At 40.2% G+C, this 23,869-nt stretch overlaps 1 protein-coding gene across 11 annotated transcripts in view; it reads right to left on the reverse strand.

Annotated features, from left to right (window-relative positions):
• chl1b (cell adhesion molecule L1-like b) overlaps positions 1–23,869 on the reverse strand; it is a 712,521-nt gene that overhangs the window by 243,284 nt on the left and 445,368 nt on the right. For all 11 annotated transcript variants that reach the window (XM_043708376.1, XM_043708384.1, XM_043708378.1 and 8 more), the window contains one exon: positions 12,702–12,924. In XM_043708376.1, coding sequence (XP_043564311.1) covers positions 12,702–12,924 — 223 coding nt within the window. The remainder of the gene's footprint in view (positions 1–12,701; positions 12,925–23,869) is intronic.

Below are 23,869 nucleotides of genomic sequence, written 5' to 3' on the forward strand. Positions count from 1 at the left end.
AGGTGGTGTGTGCATAGAATGAGCTGCCAGAGGAAGTGGTGGAGGCTGGTACAATTGTAGCACTTAAAAGATACCTGGGTTGGTACATGAATAGACAGAGTTTGGAGGAATATGTGATAAGTGTTAGCAAATGGAACTCGATTTATTCAGGATATCTGTTTGGCAGAGATGAATTGGACCAAAGGGTGTGTTTCCGGGGTGTACATTTCTATTACTTTATGTCTGAACAAGTTGTTTGGAAAAATATATACAACCTTGTGTTGACAAATGACAAATAACATTCACCATGCCTAAGTGCCAGGCAATGACCATCCCAAGTTAAAAAGAATCTAACATCTTTGCCTGGCCTTCCAAGCACATTACCATTATTGAATTCTCATCATTAATATGTTGTGGTTTACTGTTAATCATAAATAGAACTGTGCTTGTCACTCAGTATGGCCAATAGCAGAGGACAGAGACTGGGAGTTTGCATTCCTGACTCCTCAAAGCTTCGTCATTGTTTTGTTAGAGGACTCAGGAGGGGGCAGTATTGAAGAAAATCAGTATGAGTAAGAAAATGGTGCTGGGAGAAGTTATGGGGTTCAAGGGTGGCAAAGACAGGTGAGGGCCTTGTCAGCTATATCCCAGAATACCAAAGGAGTTGGCCTGAGAAATACTGGATGTATCGGTCGTCATCTTCCAAACTTCAGACACTGGAACAGATCCTATAGACTAAAGGATGGAAAATGTGACACCACTACTTAAAAAAGGAGAGAGAAAAGACAAACAGAGAAATATAGACTAGTTAGTCTAACATCAAGAGAGGGGAAAACACTGGAGTCTTTCACAAAAGACATGATCACAGAACATTTGGAAAGCATGAATGGAACTGGTTAAGGCCAGCATGGGTTTATGAAAGGGTTAACTATCTACTGGAGTTTTTAAGGATGTAATTACTGGAATAGATAAGGGAGAAACAGTGGATGTGGTTTATTTGGGTCACAGAACTCTGAAGAACGTCACTGAGTGAAATGTTCTTTCAGAGAGATGGTGCAGTGTGAATGGGCTGAATGGCCTCCTTCTGCTTCACAATAATTTGACAACACCTTCCAAATTAACAGCTCTACCATCTAGAAGGACCTGGGTAGGAGTAATCTGGTAACAGCATCACCTGTAAATTTCCCATTAAGTTGCATGAGTTACCAGCATATTGTTCGTTCTTCATTCTCCTTTTAATGGTACTGTATGTGTACCTACATGTCCTTGCCAGGCCACTCATGTCCTATCACAAAATTATAGATCGCTTATGGTACAGAGGAGGCCATTCAGCTTATCATGTCTGCACCAGTCCTCCAACTGAGTATCATTACCTACTGCCAATTTTTTGCTTTTCTTGGTCTCCATATTTTTACACAATACATCTATCCAAAATAATCTTCCATCATACCTCCAGGCACATCCTAACTAACTGAAATGTGAAAAACCTTTCATGGCAAATCACATTTGTTCCTTTGTGAATCAATTTAAATCTATGCTTTCTTATCGTTGTGGTAGGGCTGGGGGGAAGGTAGCTGAGAATGAAATAGGTAGATTAAGATGGGGGAAGAATGTGATAGATCAGAGAGGAAGGTGGAGAGGATAATTGGGAAAGACGGTGGATAAGTCAATTGGGCGGTGCTAAGTTTGCGGCTTGGGACTGTGGTAAAGTGGGGGAAGAGGAAATGAGGAAACTGGTGAAATCCACATTAATCTCATGTGATTGGAGGGCCCCAAGGTGGAAGATGAGGCGTTTCAACTCAGCACCGCCCTCATCACCTGTCCGACCTGTCCATCTTCCTTCCCAGCTATCCGCTTTACCGTCCTCACCGACCTATCACCATTATCCTCACCTACATCTACCTATCGCACTCTCAGCTATCTTGCCCCAGCCCCACTTGGCTCCCATTTATCTCTCTACCCCTTGGCTCACAAGCCTCATTCCTGATGAAGGGCTTATGCTCGAAGCGTCGATTCTCCTGCTCCTCGGATGCTGTCTGACCTGCTGTGCTTTTCCAGCGCCACACTCTCGACTCTAATCTCCTACATCTGCAGTCCTTACTTCCTCCTAGTTGATATTAACCCAGAGACCCAGGCAATGTTCTGGGGATCTGGGTTCAAAGCCCGCCATGGCAGATGGTGGAATTTCAATTCAATAAAAATCCGGATTTAAAAGTTTAATCTTGACTATGAAATGATTGTTATCCCATCTGGTTAACTAAGATCTTTCAGGGAAGGAAACTACTGTCCTTACCTGGTCTGACCTACATGTTACTCCAGACCCACGGCAATGTGATTAACTCTTAAATGTCCTCTTGGTAATGAGGAATGGGCAATAAATGCTGGTCTAGCCAGCAATGCCCACATCCCATGAATGAATTAAAAAAGAAACTGAAGTTCTTAATTCCTAGAAACATTTAAATTACTTCTAAGTTAACTCAAATGCATTCTCTCTCCTTTAAATAATGTGGCATCCATAACAATACACAATATTGTCAGGTCTAACAAGTGTTGTGTACAAGTTCGACATCATCTTGTGCTCTACACTCCAAGTAATAAACCCAAGATTTTAAAAATTGCTCTCTCTACCCGCCCTGCCACCTTCAATGATCTGTGCATACAAGTCCCAGGTTCCTTGGTTCCCGCACCCCATTTAGATTTGTATGCCTTATTTTATGTTGGCTTTCAATGCTCGGCCAACCTTACTTTTCTCCCCATTGAACTACATCTGCCAACTATCAGCCACATTTTCAGCTTGTCTCTGTCGTTTTGGACATCTAAAATGTCCTACTCACAGTTTACAATACTTCCAAGTTTTACTTAATACACAGCATGTAAAACAAGGGTCCCAATAGCAATGTCTGGAGAGCTTCATTTCCTCCAGCTTGAAAAATGTATGTTGACTCTGGTTCATTTCATTTAGCCAATTTTGTATCCATGCTGTTACTGTCCCTTTTAATCCATGGTATATAAGTTTCCTCACAAATCTGTTACATGTCACTGTATCAAAGGCCTTCTGAAAATCTTTGTTCACCAAATAGACTGTATTATTCACATTCAAATTTTCTGATTCCTCACAGAAACAGAGATCCGCTACAGTGTGGAAGTAGGCCTGTGATCACTGAAACAAAACAGGTGGAATTGAACCCAGGCCCCTGGTGGTATGAGGCAGCAGTGCTAACCACTGAACCACTCTGCTGACTCCAGACAACCCTCCAGCACATTAGTCAAGCCTGATTTCCCGTTCAGAAATCGATGGCAGCTCTTGCCTAACCTGACCAACATTTTCTATGTGACTATTCATTCTGTCCTAAATAGTTGTTTCACGAAACTTCCCTACCACAGAAGCTAATGTGACTTATTGTTATGGCCTTTGTTTGAACACAGTTGTAATAATTGCAATTCTCCAGTCTTCTGGAACCTCCCATTGGTCTAGTGAAGACTGAAAGATTATGGTCAGTGCCCCTGCAGTTCCACCCTCATTTCCATCAATGGCCTGACAGGCAACCTATGGTGGTGACTCAGCTCAGTATGGCGATGTCTCAGCGTCTCAGCCTGGTCTCTCAGCAGACCGCAGTGGTCTCTGGGTCTGGTGTAACGTTGTCTTGGCCTGGTTTCTCGGTGGACCATGATCTCTCAGCCCGGCCTGGAGTGATCTCAGTCCAGTATGGTAGTATCTCGGCGTGCAAGTGAGTCCTGCCTGGGCACGTTCTGGAGGCAGCAGGTGGAGGTCAGGCAAGTGACAGGTTCAGCAGCAGCAACAGCGATGGCATCACAGTCTAACACAGGAAGAGAGAGTGGTGAGAGAGGTCCTCCAGTATCTGCAGCAGCATCTTCAAGAACAGGCAACTGAGCTCTCCCGGAGAGTGAGCTAAGCGAAGGACTCAAAGATTGCTGAAATTTTAACTTTTGCTTTCTAGTTTATATTATTAAGGATTTTAATGTTGACTACTATATTATTTCTTTATTTTTCTACTTTTTCTATGAAGGTAATGCCTAGCTTTTTAAACTTTGTTTATTTTATTACTTTGTGCCAAAATCTTTGACGTTAGGCACCTTTATACCTAAGATAGCACTATGTGACGACATTCTACACTTTTCACTGCATGTGACAATAAATTCTAAATCTAAATCTCATTTTGTGAAGAGTGACACTATTCAATGATAATTCCATAGTGTTTAACTCCATTCATAACTCAGCTGAAAAAGATGCAACACCTGCCAGACGACAGCAGAACTTAGACAATATGATACTCGGCTTTTAAGGTGACAGATGCTTTCAGACCACCTCAGTGTCAAAAAGTAAGCACTTCCAATATAGACATCTGAGCACCTCATGACACCAAATGTCCATTAACAATATTCTTGATCTGATCACTGGCAAAAAGCATGCCTGTGTCAGCCATATCAACATCATAGCTTTCAGTACTTTGGTACTCTGCAATGAATATTTATATTCTAATTCCACAAAATCACACTTATAAGTGAAAAAAAAAACATTGCTCACATATCTATTTTACAGTGAAGTTACAATGAAAATCAAGTTGGATAAGATTGCCTGCTTGCTTGGCATCTAAACCATTAGTGTCACATGGCTAATGTATGCCACAGCTCAAGAATGTATTTTCACAACTCAGCAATCATCTTCCAATAAGAATGACAAGCATCATAATAATATCCTCAGATTCAAAATCTTCCTCCAAGTCAGACCATGCAATTTGCCACATCATTATGGCACCAACTGCAGCAGAAAAGCGACAGCATTACATCATTTAGGTAGGTAATGTGAACAACAAAATGCAGACTTCTTACGTTTGTCATATCCCACAATTTAAGAATAAACCTGTTGCCTGTGATAACTGAAACAAATGTCTTTCAAATGTCTGTCAAAATGTCTCGTGTCCACAAAGTTACTTAATGAATGGGCTTAGATGTAGAATTTATTGTCATGTGTAATAAAAATCGTAACTTTTTAAAGGTTGATTTATCAATGATTAGATTAGATTAGATTACTTAGTGTGGAAACAGGCCCATCGGCCCAACAAGTCCACACCGCCCCGCCGAAGCGCAACCCACCCATACCACTACATTTACCCCTTACCTAACACTACGGGCAATTTAGCATGGCCAATTCACCTGACCTGCACATCTTTGGACTGTGGGAGGAAACCGGAGCACCCGGAGGAAACCCACGCAGACACGGGGAGAACGTGCAAACTCCACATAGTCAGTCACCTGAGGCGGGAATTGAACCCGGGTCTCTGGCGCTGTGAGGCAGCAGTGCTAACCACTGTGCCACCGTGCTGCCCACTGCCACCGTGCCGCCCACTGATGAAGGTGAATACATAATTATTATTTAAAAAAAAAATCTGAAGTATCTCAAAAAATTTCCATAATGGAGATATTAGATTGAGTTGTCTCTAACTGTTCAATTGATATCTCACTTAGAATCATGGAAGCATACAGTTCAGAAGAGGACCTTCAAAAATACATCACCATCAATACCAGTCCCACTTTGCATCATTAGGCTCATTCAAATACTTTTTTAAAAGGTTAAGATTACCCACCTCAACTACTCTACCAGGCAGTGGATTCTAAACACTGAGCACCTAAGGTATTAACCTTTCCTAAATTCTCCTCCAAACCTCCTGCTTTTCACTGTCTAAGTGTACCTTCTTGATCCTGAACCTTTTCCTCTACTTTTCAGAGATAAAAGTGCTCTGCTGAAACCATCAATCTGGATCAGTTCTTTTCTCAGTTCCTTGAGGATATTAGGATGGGTCTTAATTCAGACAGATGCTTTGCAGATATTAATTTCTTTGAATTTATTCATAACACATGCTTTAGTGATTTTTTTTAACATATGCTGTTCTTTTGGCACCGGGATAACAGAGTCCCCTATTCATATTTTTTATCTATGGCTAATTAAATGCTCTATATGACAGTAATCAAACAAAATAAGTGGATGGATATTTTGCGTTTTGTTTGATCATGCATCCAGAATGTCTTCTAAAAAAATGTTGATCCTTTTAGAATTTTGAATGCTGTTGCAAATTCTACAAATTTTGAAGCTGAAAAAATTAATGGCGATCAGGGCGTGCTATTTAAACAGGAATTTTTTGTCATAGTTTCCGTTCACAAACAGCAGGCTGAAATAAACCATGTCACATTCACACACAGCTTTGCATTTCTGGTTAATTTGCTCTTGCTCCAAATTCAACTGCTTCACTTTGACATGATGCCTGCAGCCTTGGAAATCATGATGCTGATTTCAGCATCAAGAGACAGTTCGCTGACAATTGTTGATCCAAACTGTCAACAACCTCCAGGTTAAGGTTGTGAATGTTGTTGGAAGGTGTAGTATCTAAGTCCTGGCTCATCCTTTTGGTCTTCTTAATGCTGATTGTTAGTTCAAACCCTTTGCAGGCCTGGGAGAACTGAACTACAACCTGACCTACATGTGAATTTTCTAACACAATGTAAATACAACATATTCGGTAAAATGCAACTCATGGAGTAAGAGATTCAACCCTTTGGTCTTGGCACACAGTCTTGCCAACTTCAACAGCTTGCTGTCAGCTCTGGTAATATGCATCCATTATCAGATTATAATTAGTAAAAACAATCAGCTTCAACTTCATAGGAATGAAGCATTGCATCTAAATTTTTCAGTTTTGGTTTGTGTTTCATCCAATCATTTGAAATAAACAAAACCAATGATCATATCACCATCATTTCTCTTTTACTTGAATGCAAGTATGTGCAGGCTAAGAAATACTTCAACTTTGTTCAATGTTATTTCCAACTGGGATGCTCTTAAAGTTAATATTTCCAAACTTTCCAGCTCAAGCAGAATAGACCTCTTGATGCTTTTGGATCCAACACCACCGCTTGTTTGAGTGTTTATTGATATGTTAACCCTTGTAATATATACAATGAATATTTGGTTCTTGTTGAGACACCTGTCTTGAACTTTCTTAACAACACTAACAATGTACACTGCTATAAGATCCCTAATTTAGAGTTCGTCTGGATTCTACGCCCACTGACTCCAGTGCAAAGTGATTATTAAAGATCAGGCAAGGATCTCTATTCTGGAACGTCACATTACATTACATTACACTACAGTGTGGAAACAAGCCCTTCGGCCCAACAAGTTCACACCGACCCGCCGAAGCGCAACCCACCCATACCCCTACATTTACCCCTGCACCTAACACTACAGGCAATTTAGTGTGGCCAATTCACCTAACCTGCACATTTTTGGAGTGTGGGAGGAAACCGGAGCACCCGGAGGAAACCCACGCAGACACGGGGAGAATGTGCAAACTCCACACAGTCAGTCGCCTGAGTCGGGAATTGAACCCACACTCTGGCCACCGTGCCGCCCACACACCAGCCAGTTGTGAATTTTCAATTAACTAAATGGAAACCGGTAGTGGGGGTTGGTGGGGTGGGACGGTGCTGCTGGTGCAGGAATGTAAAAAGGATCCTAAGCAGATTATTTGAGTTGCAGAATTATGGAAAATTAACTTTAATATAATTAAGTTTGAGATGATTGATATTGGAGTAAGCAAGATAAACCAGACTATTTCTTAGATGGTGTGACATTGAGAACTGTAATTCCAGAGGAGCAGTGAGCTTTAATTTAGATACAGAAATGACTAAAACTGGTATATATGGGTCAAAATGTAATCAAAAAGGGCTAATCAAACATTGGGATTTATTTTGAGCGGGAGAGACGAAAAAAGGAAACAAACTTTGCTTCTCAATCTCAATCAGATCCCATCTATTCTGCAGATTTGGAATTGACATCTCAGAAATAATCCTCTAGTTTTGGAAAGAGCAAGGTTTACTAGAATGTAATCAAGGTTAGATTATGAGGAGAGATTACTTAAATTGAAGATTTTAGTATTTTAAAGTATTTGATAGAGAGACTGTTTTTTTTCAGCTTATGGAGATGAGGACAATAGGATAGCAATTACAAATTTTCATTTGGCTTACACTTGCCTCTGCAAGTAAAAGTTGATAGGTTTCTTAAGACCAGGCTTCAGTGTTAGCCCATGATTTTGAGAGTTCTAGCTCAATTTTAAAATCATAGCCAACCCCATTGAGGAATCAATACAGAAACACTTATACAAGCATAAAGCTGGAGTTGCTAGCTCACTTGCTCATTTTAAAACAAATGTCAATACATTTTTGTTAGCCAAAGAATTTAAGGGATATGGAGCCAAGGTGGATAAGTCAAGTCAAGTTACAGGTTGGCAATCGTCACAGTGAATGGTGGAATGGATTTCATGGGGGAAGAGACACATAGAGAAGTTTGTATAGCCTACTCCTGTTCCTATATCCTCTCCATTGGTAATATGTTTATTCTTAGATCCTACACAAGTACATCTCTCTTTTAGCAGCCAATCGAATTTGTGCAAAATTAGGATAATGAGAAAACTGGTTTGAACAAAAACAAAAGTCTCTTTAAAAAGAAATGCTTTTTTTATTTTGTGAATCAGGTTTTGGAACAATGAAATCTATGCATTAATATCAGTCAATCAAGCATCAATTTTCTAGTAACTTCAAATATCAGATGCATTTGACAGCACCTTAACTGGAAAGGTGATAAGATTTGGATGTGGGTTGGGGGAAATAATTAAATCAGTTCAAAGCTCTGTGATAGTGACAGGTTGGAAGGCCTTTAACGAACTTGGTTAAGAAATGTGTTCACACATTGTGCTATGCAGACTGAACATTCATTCTTCAGAATCCCGGAGTGCCTTTAGCTGCTCCCTGTGGGGGCCAGTTAGCTCAGCTGTTAGCTCAGATGGCTGGTTGGTGGTGAAGAGTGATACCAACAGTGCGGGTTCAATTCCCATACCAGCTGAGGACTTTGTGAAGATTCCCACATTCTCAATCTTGCCGGAGATATGATGACCGTCAGGTTAAACCATTAGTCATCCCTCAGGCTTGTCCTCTAGGACTATGGCAACTCACAGCTTCCTTCATTAGTAACATGCAAAAATATTTTTTATGATGATTTCCAAACTTTTGAAAGTCATTTATCTCCTTGTTTACCATCCCTTTCATGTTTCTTTTGGGGCTGCAACTCTACCCTATCTGCTCATCTCTCCCCTGCCCCTCCCTCAACCCTAACAGCTCAGCTTCAGCATAAATACCCCGTTTTCCCGGCTACTTACAGTTCCGATGAAGAGTCACTCGACTCAAAGCATTAACACTCCTGTCTTCACTCAGATACCGTCAGATCTGCTGAGGTTCTCCAGTATTTCTATTTTTGTTACAGAGTTTTCAATCGTGATTGCATGTTCTGATAACTTTTACACTCGATGAATGGAAGGTAGCAGAATGGGTGGAGTGAGGAGTTAAACATTTTTAAATGGGAAATCCACCCATTTCGAATCTTAATGGAGATAGGTTGGGAACAGGCATCCTTCACAGCATCCAGGCTGATTGCTGAAATACTCCAATTTAAATTAACTTGTGGTTTTCAAATCTGTGAACTGAGAGCCGCAATACAAAAGGAGAGCTGAAGGGAGGAGACATGCTCAAGCCATCAGCTAAGTGCCTTTATGGTGTAGATTGTGTGCCAGCTGGAGCTAGAATGCCCTACCTGCCTGTCACACACAGCCGTCAATATGATCTCTACGTCTCAGATCTACAAGCATTGACCAATTCCTTCCCAAGAGCCATCAGGCATTCCAGGATTAGTGACTAACTCCAGAGAGCAATAAGCAGTATCCCTGACAACCTTGTTGTACATTCAACTTTCTTCCCCTTTTCCACCCTATGATACCCTGCTCATACTGCCTCATATTGTGAATTCCAACTCTTTCCCCCTCACCCTGCAATATCCAACTCTCCCCCTCACCCTCCAATATCCAACTCTCCCCCATCACCTGCAATATCCAACTCTCTACCATCCCCACCTTGCAAAGTCCAACTCTTTCCCTCCCACCTAGCAATATCCAACTCTCTCCTCTCATCTTGCAATATCCAACTCTCTCTCTCCCCTCATCTTGCAATATCTAACTCACTCTCTCCCCCCTCATCTTGCAATATCAAACTCTCTCTCTCCTCCCTAATCTTGCAATATCTAACTCACTCTCTCCCTCCTCATTTTGCAATATCAAACTCTCTCTCCCCCCCTAATCTTGCAATATCCAACTCACTCCCACCATCTTGCAATATCAAACTCTTTCCCCTCACCTTGTCAAATCCAAGTATTGCCCCTCCCCCACCCCAAAATACCCAACTCTCTCTCCCTTATCTTGCAATATTCAACTCTCTCTCCTTCCCCCCCTCAACTTGCAATATCCAATTCTTTCCCTTTTGCCTTGGAATATCCATCTCTCTCCCCTCACAATATGAGTCTCTTCCCGCTGCAATATTTAATTCTCTGTCCCCAGGCTGCAGTGCCAGACTTTCTCCCCTTTCTGTAATATATCACTCCACCCTATAATAATTGTCTCCGCCCTCAGGCTCTGCAATATCCAACAATTTCCAACATTCACCAAAATTTTAAAGTCAAGTGAAGCAATGTATGAGGCTAAGGAGTGTTTGCATGCTTTACAGAACAATATACAGAGGAACTTTGATTATCCAAACATCACGGGCGGGGAGTATTTCATTTGGTTAATCGAATGCCGGATAACATAGTTTAGTTGAGCATTGGAACCTTGCAATCTTGCTGGATAATCGAATGCCGGATAATCAAGATTCCTCTATACATTCATTAGATTGTGCAGAAAGCACTTTTAATAGATTTTTACCGGCACTTAGTTTCAAATCATGTTTTACATGACCAGCAATTAGTAGTCAGTCTTCACACATGGATTGTACAGGTAAGCCAATATGTGTTGTCCCTGAGGGCATTAAAAATCAAATATAATCAGCATGGATTTATGAAGTGAAAAGCATGGCTGATGAATTTATCCAAAATTTTCGAGGAAGGCTCAACCAGAGTGGATAGAAAGGAACCAATAGATGTGTTGCATTTGGACTTCCAGAAGGCGTTCAACAAAGTATCTCTCAAAAGATTAAGTCATATGACAACAGCCCACAGTGTTGGAGGTTGTACATCGGCATGGATAGAGAATTGGCTCATGAGCAGGAAACAGCAACTGGGGATAAGGGTTTTTTTTGTCAAGTTGACAACCTATGACCTGTGGGGTTCCACATGCATTACAGCAGGGACCACAACTGTTTACAATATACAGAATAACTTGGAGGAAGGAAGTGAAGTACTGCAGTCAGATTTGCAGGTAAAACTAAAATAGGTGGACAGGCAAGTTGTGAAAGGGATACAAAGAGTTTAAAGAGATATATTGATAGGTTAAGCAAGTGGGAAAAGGTTTTGGCAAATGGAGTATAATGTGGGAAACTGCAAAGTTGTCCATCTTGGAAGAGAGAACAAAAGAACAGAATATTAATTTAATGGGGATTTAAAAAGCTGCAATACAAAGGGACTTGGGTGCTTCTTGTATATGAAACACAGAAAGGTACGAGGTAATCAGGAAGGCCTATTGCAATGTTGGTCCCTATTTCAATTTGGTTGGAGAATAAGAGTAGGGACGTCTTACTACAACTGTTCCAGCTGCTGGTGCGACCATATTTGGACAACTGTGAGCAGTTTTGGTCCCCTTGAGGAAATATATCATTTCATTGGAGATAATTCAGAGAAGGTTTAGTCGGATAGTCCCTGGTATGGAGGGATTGCCTTCTGAGCAAAGATTAAACAGATTGGGACTCTACTCACTGCAGTTTAGAAGAATGAGAGGTGATCCATTGAAACATATAGGATTCTTAAGGGGCTTGAAAGAGAGGATGTTTCCTGTCATGGGCAAGTCTTGGACCAGAGGGCATAGGTTCATGAGTAAGGGACACCAACTTAAGACTGAGGCAAGAAAGAATTTGTTCTCTAAGAAGGTATTGAGTCTTTCGAACTCCTGGTACAGAGAGCTATGGGGACACAGTCTTTGTGTATATTTCAAATTGAGATACATAGATTCTTGTTCAGGAGAGTAACAGGGAAATGACAGGAACGTGGACGTGAGGAACGTTGGAACAGCCATAATCCTACTCAATGGTGCGGCAGGCTTGATGAGCTGAATGGGTGACTCCTGTTCCTATTTCTTATAGTCTTATTAAGAGTGGGATTGGATTGATTTGCAAGCCAGATCATGGGAAAGGTTGCCTTTCACAAAAGTCACCAATGAATTATTTTTTACATGAAAATCTGGTTTCCTTGGACATATTACAGCCTTGGTCCAAAAAGTACCCAATTACTGAATTCATTTCCACAACTTGCGTTTTGGGGCATTGAGCTCATAACCTCTGGAATGCTGAAGTAGTACTATAACTATTAGAATGCTGGATGTGATTAACAATCAGCCAATCTCTTATGTTCAGAATTTATTCATCTGGTAAGCTACCTCTGAAATATTTACACATATTGTAACCTTACATTTGAATGCAAAGGTAATTATTTTAACAATTATGACAATTATCCAAAAAAACTTTCATTATCTACAGCTTTGATGCATCTGCAATTAAAGTCCTTCAAAAGATGGTTGAAAAGAGAAAAAAGATCTTATTAACAACAACAAAATTATTTTTGCAGAGCTGCTCAAATGCAACATTTCAAAGGACGATTAAAACTCAAAAATACTTACTATCCTCTCCTGAATATCCTGTAACTATTTTTGGATTAGGGCCTGATCCAATATCATTTATTGCTTGCACCTTGATGTCGTAAGGTACAAATGTTGAGGTATTTGTTACAAAATAGTGATGCTTCTTGACCACTTCCTCATTCCAGGTTGTGTTAGCCCCTTGCTGTCTCCAGCTAACTTTGTATCTGAGTCCAGGTCCATTCCAGTCAATGGGTTTCAGCGGCTGCAAAACACGTGGGGAGAAAATGTTTGTAGCTTTTGAATCAATTTTGAAACTGTTAGATTAAAATAATCTGCTTCAGGTTAACACTAACAAAGTAGTATGGATGTTAGAAATAGAACATTTAAGTAGTCAAGAAAATGTGGTGAAATTTGGACTCAGGAAGTATGGCAGCAACAGTGTCTGCAAATACAACGTACAATGTATTACATTGGCAACGCAGGCCTCATACTGGAAAGATAAATAAGACGTCATGGTTATATTGTTAGGAATAGCAGTGTTATAGAAAAAATGCTGACATTCAAAGTCATCTAAATGGTTAATAGCGAGATCCAAGAATTAGACAAATGGTTTAAATTTGCAGGAGCCAAGAGAGTTCTAATTAAGACTGGTGTCAGTTTCAGCATGAGTCTGTGAGATTCTGAACAAAAAGACTGATGAAAGTGGTCTGATACCAAAACTGATAAAATTAATAAGCCAGAAAAGCTCTTGAAAGCTATTGATATGGTAAATTCTCTTTCTTATCATGATTTAAGTTCTTTACAGAGGAAAGAAGTATGATACAGAATTTGAAATCTGTCCATTGTTAAATTACTCCAGCATTGTATGCACTCTGTAATTCTAATTATAGTTTCTAATACTTGCCTGTTTGAATTACATCACTGAAAACAATTCATCTGATTTAACTATCATCTTGGTTTACCGCGAAAGGTTCTTTCAGATAAAGTGGAATTTTCCTTGTGATAATAAATGTCTTTAAGAATATTTCACTTCCACAAATAGTTTGTTTCTGAAAGGTCACTCATAGCTGAAAGTTTAAGACTAAAAGTTAAATATTAAGGAACATTTTGTGTCCAACATGACCAGAATAAAAGACACAAAGAAAACCCATGGAGTAAATGTCAGTGACGAAAAGGAAAACAACAAATAAGATTGATTAACCAAAGGGGAGAATATGGCCACCAAAGAAGAGACAACACATGTGACTGATAGCCAGCCACAGGCATCCTTAAAGTGGAAGCCACAACATTGCTAAGGTGAACAGAATTGCCTGATGCTACAGCAGTCAACCCACAAAAACGATGATAATATCTATCTTTTTGTATAATTGAGCAATCACCTCAATGTTGGAAATAAGCAAGTAGTTTGAAACGCAAATTGTAATCTAAGTCACAGACATCTTGTGGCACAGTGATACCTATCCCTGAGGCAGAGATTCCAAGTTCACGTACCACTCAAGGACTTGATGGCCAAGGAGGTTACAATCCTAACACAACTAAACAAGTCGAATATCAAATTTGCAATTCCATCCCATATACACCAAAAGCAGGCTCTAAGCAGGTCAGAGATTCCTGGTCAGCAATGTGATGAAAATAAATAGGAGCCTCAAACACTTAGTTCCAGGATAGAACATGCAGTTCAATGTACGTGTTGCCACAGTAACTCAGACTCCTTGGGAAAGTGGTTGGTTGAGATGACTGATCAGATTGGTGCAGGATTCAGCCATTGCACCTGCTGGACTGGAACCAGGAGCTGCCTCTTTGTCCTACTTATGGTTGAGATGCAGCCAGCTCAAGAAATAGCATCCCAATCACACAGTATTGCTAATCATTGTTATAAGTGTGATGATGTAACCAAACAAATTTCCTGAGGAAGTGGTGGATGTGGGTACAATTACAATGTTTAAAAGACATTTGGACGGATACATGAATAGGATAGGTTTGGAGGGATATGGGTCAGGAGCAGTCAAGTGGGATTAATTTGGTTTGGGATTATGTTTAGCATGGACTAGTTGGATGGAATGGTTTGTTTAAGTGCTGTCTGACTCTACGACTGAAATTTTACAATAAATGCAAAGTATAGTCCTGTTTGTATTGACCTTGATCAAGAATATGGTTGATTGCTTGATATAATCCTAAAATTTAATCTTGAAATGATCTACTCATTGATGATGTCAACTGAAGTAACTTTAGTTAATGACTCTCTGGTCTGACTTCAGCTACATGACTCTCACAATTTTGAGCTTTTAATTAATTATACTTTAGTTGATGTACAATGATCTTAGCATGGTCAATTATTTTGGAAACTATCAGTACATTTTACAATAATTATATGTAACAGTTTGAGATACTTCTGCCCTCTTATAAACCTTGAGGATGGCCTGTCTTGTTGTAATAGAGTCATACAGCACAGAAAAAGACCATTCAGTCTAAACAATCCATGCTGAATGTAATACCAAACTAAACTAGTCCCACCTGCCTGCTCCTGGCCCATATCCCTCCAAACATTTCCTCTTCATATCATTATCCAAATGTCTTTTAAATATTCTAACTGTATCGATATCCACCACTTCCCCAGGAAGTTCATTCAACATGTGAACCACCCTCTGTTTAAAACAACTTGCCCCTCGTGTCTTTTATAAATCTCTCCCCTCTCACCTTAAAAATGCATCCCCTTGTCTTGGAATGCTCCATTCTATGGAAATATAACCATCATTAACTCTATCTATATCTCTCATTATTTTATAAACTCCTATCAGGTCACCTCTAAATCTCCTCTGCTTGAGCGGAAGAAGTCCCAGTCTATCCAGCATTTCTTTATAATCTAGACCTTCCATACCCAGCAGTATCCAGGTTAATCTCTTCTGGACCCTCTCCAGCTTAATAATATCCTTCCTATAACTGGACATAGTAGTCCAAAAGAGGCCTCACCAATGTCCTGTGCAACCTCAACATGACTTGCCAGCTCCAATACTTAAAGGGCTGAGCAATGAAGGCAAGTATGCCAAATGCTTTTTTAACTACCCTGTCGAGATATGATGCTAACTTCAAAGAATTATGTACCTGCACCCTAGGTCCCTCTGTTCTACAACACTACCCAAAGCCCTACCACCAGTTGTTATCTCAGGTGGCTAGATGGCTAATAGCATTAAGATTATAGCATGGTTTTGATTCCCATTTTGGCTGAAGTAAACTCCAGACCCACCTAGAGAGCAAAAGACAGAGTCAAAATTTCACTGACTAGAAAAAACCTCCAAGAAAGCAGCTTTGAGCCAAGGGCCAGCCTCAAAATATGGTACACATGAATAAGTGAATGAAATGAAGTGAACAGATGAATGAAATTACACAACAAAATGAATGAATGATTTAACTATTGAATAAAATTAAATAATGGCTGAATGAATGTGCGAGATGTTCAAACAGATACCAATTCAATTTCCGATGGGTGCACTTTGGAAACAAATGGGGATGAGGATAGTGAAGGTTCATGCGATACTCTGTGAATATCAATTAGAAACAATCCATTGGAAGTTTTGAAGTAATAAACTAAATTCTGCTCCTGCTGATACATTTGTGGTTATGTCTTCCATCATGTCTGTCTATTGTCAGAATGGTCACTTGTGGTTCTTCTGCAGAATGATGTTTTTCATAGACTGACTGTCTTGGAAGGGAGAAAACAAAGGACACCTGACATTTCTTGAAAATATTTGGAGAGTTGGGATAATTGCAAGGGAAATTGAAAACTCTGACGTGTGAAGAAACTTGACAAAGATCTTGGACAGTGAAAAATTTGTCTGAGTAATTTCTAAAATCCAAGTGGTTAGCTTCACTTTTCTTGCTCTGGCATTTGGTTCACAAGTTCCACTTCCCATTCTTTTTCACAACCTATTATTTTTGTTCTGTACTGTGTAACTTCACCTATTTCTTCTCTCTGGTCATCATCAGCTCAATTTTCCAATATAGCAAATAATGCACATAACATGCAGAAATTATCATGGAGAATTTGGTAGGCTGTAGCTTAGTATTCAAATTATCCAGGCAATTACTACAAATCTTCAGCTTGTTTAGAGTCTGTTCTACCACAGTATCTGCATTTTCATTGAATCTCAAAATCTTGACAGTGTGGAAGAAGCCGTTCGGCCCATCAAGTCCAATCTGACCCTCTGAACAGCATCTCACACAGGCCCATCCCTCCCCCCACTAACTCTGTAACCTTGCATTTCTCATGGCTAACCCACCAAGCCTTGATACTGTGGGCAATTTAGCACAGCCGATCCACCTAACCTGCACAGCTTTGGACTGTGGGAGCAATCTTACATATTTTATTCTCATCTGTCTGTTGAAACTACTCTGGGGTCATCAGTGTTTCAACCACCTGCTGGATCACAAGGATCAGAGCACACAGACTGAAGGTGATTAGTAAAGGTAGTGACATGACAAAGAACATTTTAATGTAGCATATGGTATTGGATGTAAAATGCACTGCCACAGGTTGTGGTTGAGGCAAACTCAATTGAGGCATTCCAAAGGGAATTTGATAACCATCTGAACATTTGATGACTGATATTTCATTTTATTCATTCAGGAATGTGGGCTGTGCTGACTGGGCCAGCATTTATTGCCCATCCCTAACAGAACTTCAAGAGGTTTTGAGCTGTAGGGAGGGGCTGAATAGGCTGGGTCTGTTTTCCCTGGAGCATCGGAGGTGGAGGGATGACCTTATAGAGGTTTATAAAATCATGAAGGGTATGGATAGGATAAATAAGCAAGGTCTTTTCCCTGGGATGGGGGAGTTCAGAAATAGAGGGCATAATTTTAGGGTGACAGGAGAAACATTTACAGGGGACCTAAGGGGCAATATTTTCATGCAGAGGGTGGTTTGTGTAAGGAATGAGCTGCCAGAGGAAGTGGTGGAGGCTGGTACAATTACAACATTTAAAAGGCATCTGGATGGGTATACGAATATGAAGTATTTAGAGGGATATGGGCCAAGTGCTGGTAAATGGGACTAGTTTAGGTTAGTATATCTGGTCGGCATGGACGAGTTGGACAGAAGGGTCTGTTTAAGTGCTGTACATCCCTATGACTCGAAGTGAGCTTCAAGTGCATAAGGCACCCATTATTTACATGCTGTGAGGAAAGCTCAGACCGATGCAATAGCTACAGATTTTAGTATGATGATCGGAAGGACAATATGTTTGGCTACTGCCAACAGAATGCTAGGATTGTTAAGGTACCAGCCAGGGGAGCAACATTAATCCAATGGGGCATGAATGTTGTCACTCGCAAAGAGATTACTTGACTTTTCACTCCTGACACTCTTGTCAATGTCATTGTCTGTTGTGCAACCAACGCTGACTGGTGCCACTCATAACTAAATGGAACAGTTTGAAGTTGAGTCTCCTACATAGGGACAGGAGTAGGCCTTTTAGTTCCCCGGCCTGTTCCATCATCCAATGAAATCATGGCCGATCTTTGACCTAACCCCATATGCCTTGGCCTACATCCCTTATATCTCTGCTTAACAAAAATTTATCTTTCTCAGATTTAAAGTTAACAACTGATCTAGCATCCACTCCCATTTGTGAGAAGATATCTACCACCCTTTATGTGTAGAAGTGCTTCCTAACATTTCTCCTCAATGGTCTGACCCTAATTCTCAGGCAATGTCCCTTAATTCATGAATCCCCAACTCATGGAAAGTTTATCTTTATCTGTCCCATCCCTTCCTGTTAATATCTTGAAGACTTTGATCATATCACCACTTAACCTTCTAAATTCTGGAGAAAAAAGGCCAAACTTTTATCATCTGTCCTCATGACTTAAGATAGTTCAGATAGCATTCTTGTAAAGTTGTATTGCACTTCCTCCAAGGTGAATATTTCTTTTCGAAGATATGGTACACAGACCTGCTCACAGTATTCCAAGTGTGGTCTAACCAGGGTTTTGTATAACTACAACAGAACTTCTGTGTCCTTATACTCTAGTCCCTGATAGGATGAATGCCTAATTCTGCTCCAGTTCTTATGGTGTCCAGTTTTAAAGGTAAGAATTCCATTCTCTTTTATGACTATTTTCTGAACCTGTTCATCATAAAGATCTATGCACCTGAACCCTCAAGTCTCTTTGGACATCCACTGTATTTAACTTTGTACCATCTGGAAAGCAGCCTGATCTATCCTTCATTGATCCAAAATGAATTACCATACACTTGCTTAAACTGAAAGCCGTCTATCACCGTTTTACGCATTCATGCATCTTTCATTAAGCTTTTGTAAACTTATGCTGTCATCTACACAGTTTACAATGCTACTTAACTTTATGTATCAGCAAATATGAATATTTGACATTCTAAGCCATTATCTAAGTTGTTAATAAATAGATTATAAGTTTGCTCGCTGAGCTGGAAGGCTTGTTTTCAGACGTTTCATCACCATACTAGGTATCATCATTAGTGAGCTTCCGCTGAAGCGTGCTGTTATATCCCACTTTTTATTTGTGTATCTTGGTCTCATAAGGTGGGTGATATCATTTCCAGTGCTTTTTCTCAGAGGTTAGTAAATGTGGTCCAAATCAATGTGTTTATTGATGGAGTCTTTGTTTGAATGCCGGGCCTCCAGGAATTCCCATGTATGCCTCTGTTTAGCGTGTCCCAGGATAGATGTGTTGTCCCAGTCGAAGTGGTGTCCTTCTTTTTCTGTATCTAAGGAAATGAGTGATAGTTGGTCATATCTTTTGGTGGTTAGTTGACATTCGTGTATCCTGGCGGCTAGCTTTCTGCCTGTTTGGGGGAGGCAATGGCCTAGTGGTATGTTCATTGGACTATTAAGCCAGAAACCCAGGTAATGTTCTGGGAATCCAGGTTTGAATCCCGCCATGGCAAATGGTGGAATTTGAATTCAATAAAAATCTGGAATTAAGAGTCTAATGGTGACTAAAAATCCATTGTTGATTATCTGGTTCACTAATGCCATTCAGGGAATGAAACTGCTGGTCTGGCCTACATGTGATTCCAGACCCATAGCAATGTGGTTGACTCTTAACTGCCCTCTGAGCAATAAGGGATGGGTAATAAATGCTGGCCTAGCCAGTGACATCCTCATCCCACGAATGAATTAAAAAAAAACACTCAGGAACTACGCGCAGTAGAAGAAAACTACCTGTACAACATATTAAAAAAAAACAAGTTTTAAATAAATACAGATCGCCGATCCCTCAGAAACAAACCCAAACTAGCAGACACAGTGCACCCAGTAACTCTAGCCACATTACCATACATTGAATACATCTCTGAAATAACTACCAGACTACTTCGACTCCTTGGCATCATGGTAGCCCACAAACCTACCAACACACTTAAGCAGTAGCTGATGAACCTGAAGGACACTATACAAACAGCTAGCAAAATGATTATCATTTAAAAAATACCATACAAGGACTTAACAAACACGACATTGGTCAGACAGGCAGAAACCTAGTCATCAGGATACACAAACACCAATAAAACATCAAAAGACATGACCCACTATCACTCGTATCCTTAGATACAAATGAAGAAGGAGACCACTTCAATTGGGACAATACATCCATCACAGGACAGGCTAAACAGAGACACGCATGGGAATTCCTAGAGGCCTGGCACTCAGACCGGAACTCCATCAATAAACACATCAATTTGGACCCTACTTATCAACCTCTGAAAAAAAGCACTGGAAATGATAAACCCACCTTAAGAAACCAAGACACACAAATAGAAAGTGAGACATAATACCACTGCTTCACTGGAGACTCACTTATGATGTTACCTAGCATGGTGGCGAAATGTCTGGAAACAAACCTCCCAGCTCAGCGAGCAAACTTACAACCTGAACCACAACATGACCTGCAAATCTTTGCAGAAATTGTTAATAAGTAACACAAGTAATTGAGGCCCTAACTCAGATTGTTGTGGGACAATATCCAGCCAACTTCAGTTCCATTATCTCTACTTGCTGTCATTGCCATTTAATCAACTTCTCAGCCATGTCAGTAATTTGCCCTCAATGCCAAGAGCTTCTGCTTTAGTTAACAGTCTTTAATGTGGGACTTTATCAAATGCCCAGACCCAGAGCTGCCTGAGGTCATCTTCCAAGGCAATCTACAGACTTCTCCACCAAAGGTCAACAGTCACACTGCACATAGAATACGGAAAAGTGGAACCGAGGAATTACATTAGGTAGGTTATTCATCTTTGTAAGTGCATAATTTCATTTGGAATGCTTATTTTGCCTTATTGCACATTAATCTTTGCACAAGGGCTAAGCCAATTTACTGGAATGGCTCCAGGTATGAAAAACTTCAGTTATGAGAAAATATTGAAGTAGTTGGGATTGTTCTTCTTGAACAGAAGGCAACTGAGAAGAGATTTGATTGAGCTTTTCCAAATCATGAGCAGGCTGGACAGAATGAAGGTGAAGCTGTTACTCCTTGCAAAAAAAATGAGACCATATAGGTTTAAAATGATGAGCAAAAAAAGCAAGGATTATCTGAGGACAAAAACAATCCTTCATCACATAGGAAGTAGTTAAGGTATGGAAATATGTTGGACACAAATTCAAATGAGGCATTCAAGAGGAAACTGGATTTTCTTTTGAAAGTAACAACTTGCAAGGCTCTGGGGAAAAGGCAGGAGATAGGCACAAGATAATAGAGCTGGCCTCAAAAGAGCCAGACGAGATAACAGAGCCAGTGCAGGCATGATGGGCCAAATGGTCTCCTGGTTTACTGTGACTGATCTTGTGATAGTGTCAGGGTGAAGCTAACGTATAGTGCTGTTAGTGAACAAAAATGACTTTGCATTTACAGGTGGTGTACTCAAATGAATTTAAAGGAAAATGCAGCCAAGCAAGAGGCTTTGTCAGTTACTTTTTCCTTTTCCTCCTGCTTCAGTTTTAGTTTTATAGGTGGTAGCAAGGACGGTCTCCTCATGATGTTGTGCTTGTGCAGCATGCAACAGGCCAGTACAAATCTTGACATCTGCTTTCCCAAATGCCGCAAAGCAGCTGAGGTAGTACAAACATTGATCTGGCCTGCTCTATCACATTTTTTGTGACACCTAACTTTCATTATTTGCAAGCTGTGCATGTAAACGAGGCTTACGTACTGGAATCATCACCAGATAGCCCTCACCACCTATCATTTGGCTCGCCATGTGGATCAATGCAGATGGTACAGTTGACTGTCACAAACATCAGTAAATTAGCTCCTGCCAGAATATCAGATTTGAACCTGCACTATTTGTTGCACATGATCATACGCCAGCTGTAGATGGGCCAAGTGGAATCCTGTTTTGCTTTTGGTGTAAGGTAGAGGTGATGTGCAGCATCTGTCACTGAATAATCATGTATCCATTGACACCCTGAACCATAGGGAAGCCTGCAGTCTTAGCAAAGGTTAGGGTGAACAGGTTCCTGCTCTCCTACAAGAATGAATGGCATTTGATTTGCTTGCCTCAGGGATCTTGAAAATATACAAAGCTCCAGCCTTGAAGGAGCTGGATGCATAGATCATCAACACTAAACGTTGGTTAGGCCACAGCCAGAGTACTGTGTGCAGTTATGGAATCTACAATGCAGGAGGCACGTGATTGCACTGGAGAGGGTGCAGAGAAGATTTACCAGGATATTCCTCGGCTGGAGAGTTACAGTTATAAAGAAAGATTGGACAGATTTGTTATTTTCTTCAGATCAGAGGTGATTGAGAGGGGACATGATTGAGGTGTACGGAATTATAGGAAGCATTTTAGGTCAGGGAGACAGGAAGAGACTTTTCCCCTTAATGGAGGGGGTCAGTGGCCAGGAGCATAGCTTTAAGCTAATGGGAAGAACATTTCGTGGAGATGAGGGGAAAATCTTTTTCACCCAGAGTACAGTGGGAATCTAGAATTCATTCCGGAAAGGGTGGTCAGGTCAGAAAACCCTCACAGCATTTAATAAGTATTCAGACGTGCACTTTTGATGCCAAGGCCCTCAAAGCTAAAGGCCATGTGACGAAAAATGGATTTGAATATTTAGGTACTTTTTGTCTTTTTTAAACTGGCGGAAACACCTTAGGCCAAAGGGCTCTTTTTCTGTGATGTGATGACACATTCTCCTTCACAGTCAGTGGTACACTCCCTGCCCTGCTCTGCATTATAACTGCGACAGGTTAAGTATAAATTTGACACCGGTGTTCAAAAAACATGGTGGCGTAAATAAACAGAAATAGCTTCTCGTCACAGAAGTGTTTGTAACCAAAAGTTATTGAGTTTAGCTGAGGGGACATAAAGAGATACAAATGTAGCAAGCTGTGATCTTGAATGCACTGCCTGAAAGCTTTGTTCATGAAGATTCAACAGTAACATACAGAAGATAATTGGATAGACAGATAAATGGTCAAAGAAAAAAATGTTAGAGTTTGGGGAAGGAACAGGGTAACTAATTGAATATATAATTGAATCTTCTGTGCTCTACACCGCTGAGATTCTATGAAAACAGATCTATTTTCTAAGAATAAAAAGCTTTGAATCGTGCAAGTCATTGAACGGATGAACTGAAAATGTGACAGCATGAAGATTAATTGAATGGAAATAGCCATCATTTTTGTCATACACGTTTGTTCTAAAGCAGCCAAGTGTCTCTAGGACTTACTAACATTTTGTGCATCACCAAGTTATGTTGATGAACATGAACCTTTCTCACTGGTCAATAATGAATGTAACTTGTCAAGTGGCGGCAGTTTCTCAATGTCGTGGCGAAAATCATTTCAAAGAAAGAACTACCATATCATAAAGTAATTTTAAAAATTGAAATAACCGCTTAAAACAAAAAAAAGATATGTACCAAACTTTTACAAAATGTTCAGACTATAAATGTGCCTAACCAAGCAAAAGAAAAACACAACTCTATTAATTACTGAATGTTGCAATGCACATATTAATAATAATATTTTATTAGCGGCTAAGAGTTCATTGCCTCGATTTGAGGTGGACAATCGTGAGTCAGTTAGGAAAATATAGCATGATCTGAACAAATTTGTTTGCTGATATAGAGATAAAGGTCTGACCTTCCACCCAAAGTTCGAATGGCAAGCTAAGAATCTTACTCATGAGCAGCAAGAGGTCTATTTGTTAGTTGTGTGTATTCGCATCT

The sequence above is a fragment of the Chiloscyllium plagiosum genome, chromosome 18 (assembly GCF_004010195.1).
Source record: "Chiloscyllium plagiosum isolate BGI_BamShark_2017 chromosome 18, ASM401019v2, whole genome shotgun sequence".
In the NCBI taxonomy this organism is placed as follows: Eukaryota; Metazoa; Chordata; class Chondrichthyes; order Orectolobiformes; family Hemiscylliidae; genus Chiloscyllium; species Chiloscyllium plagiosum.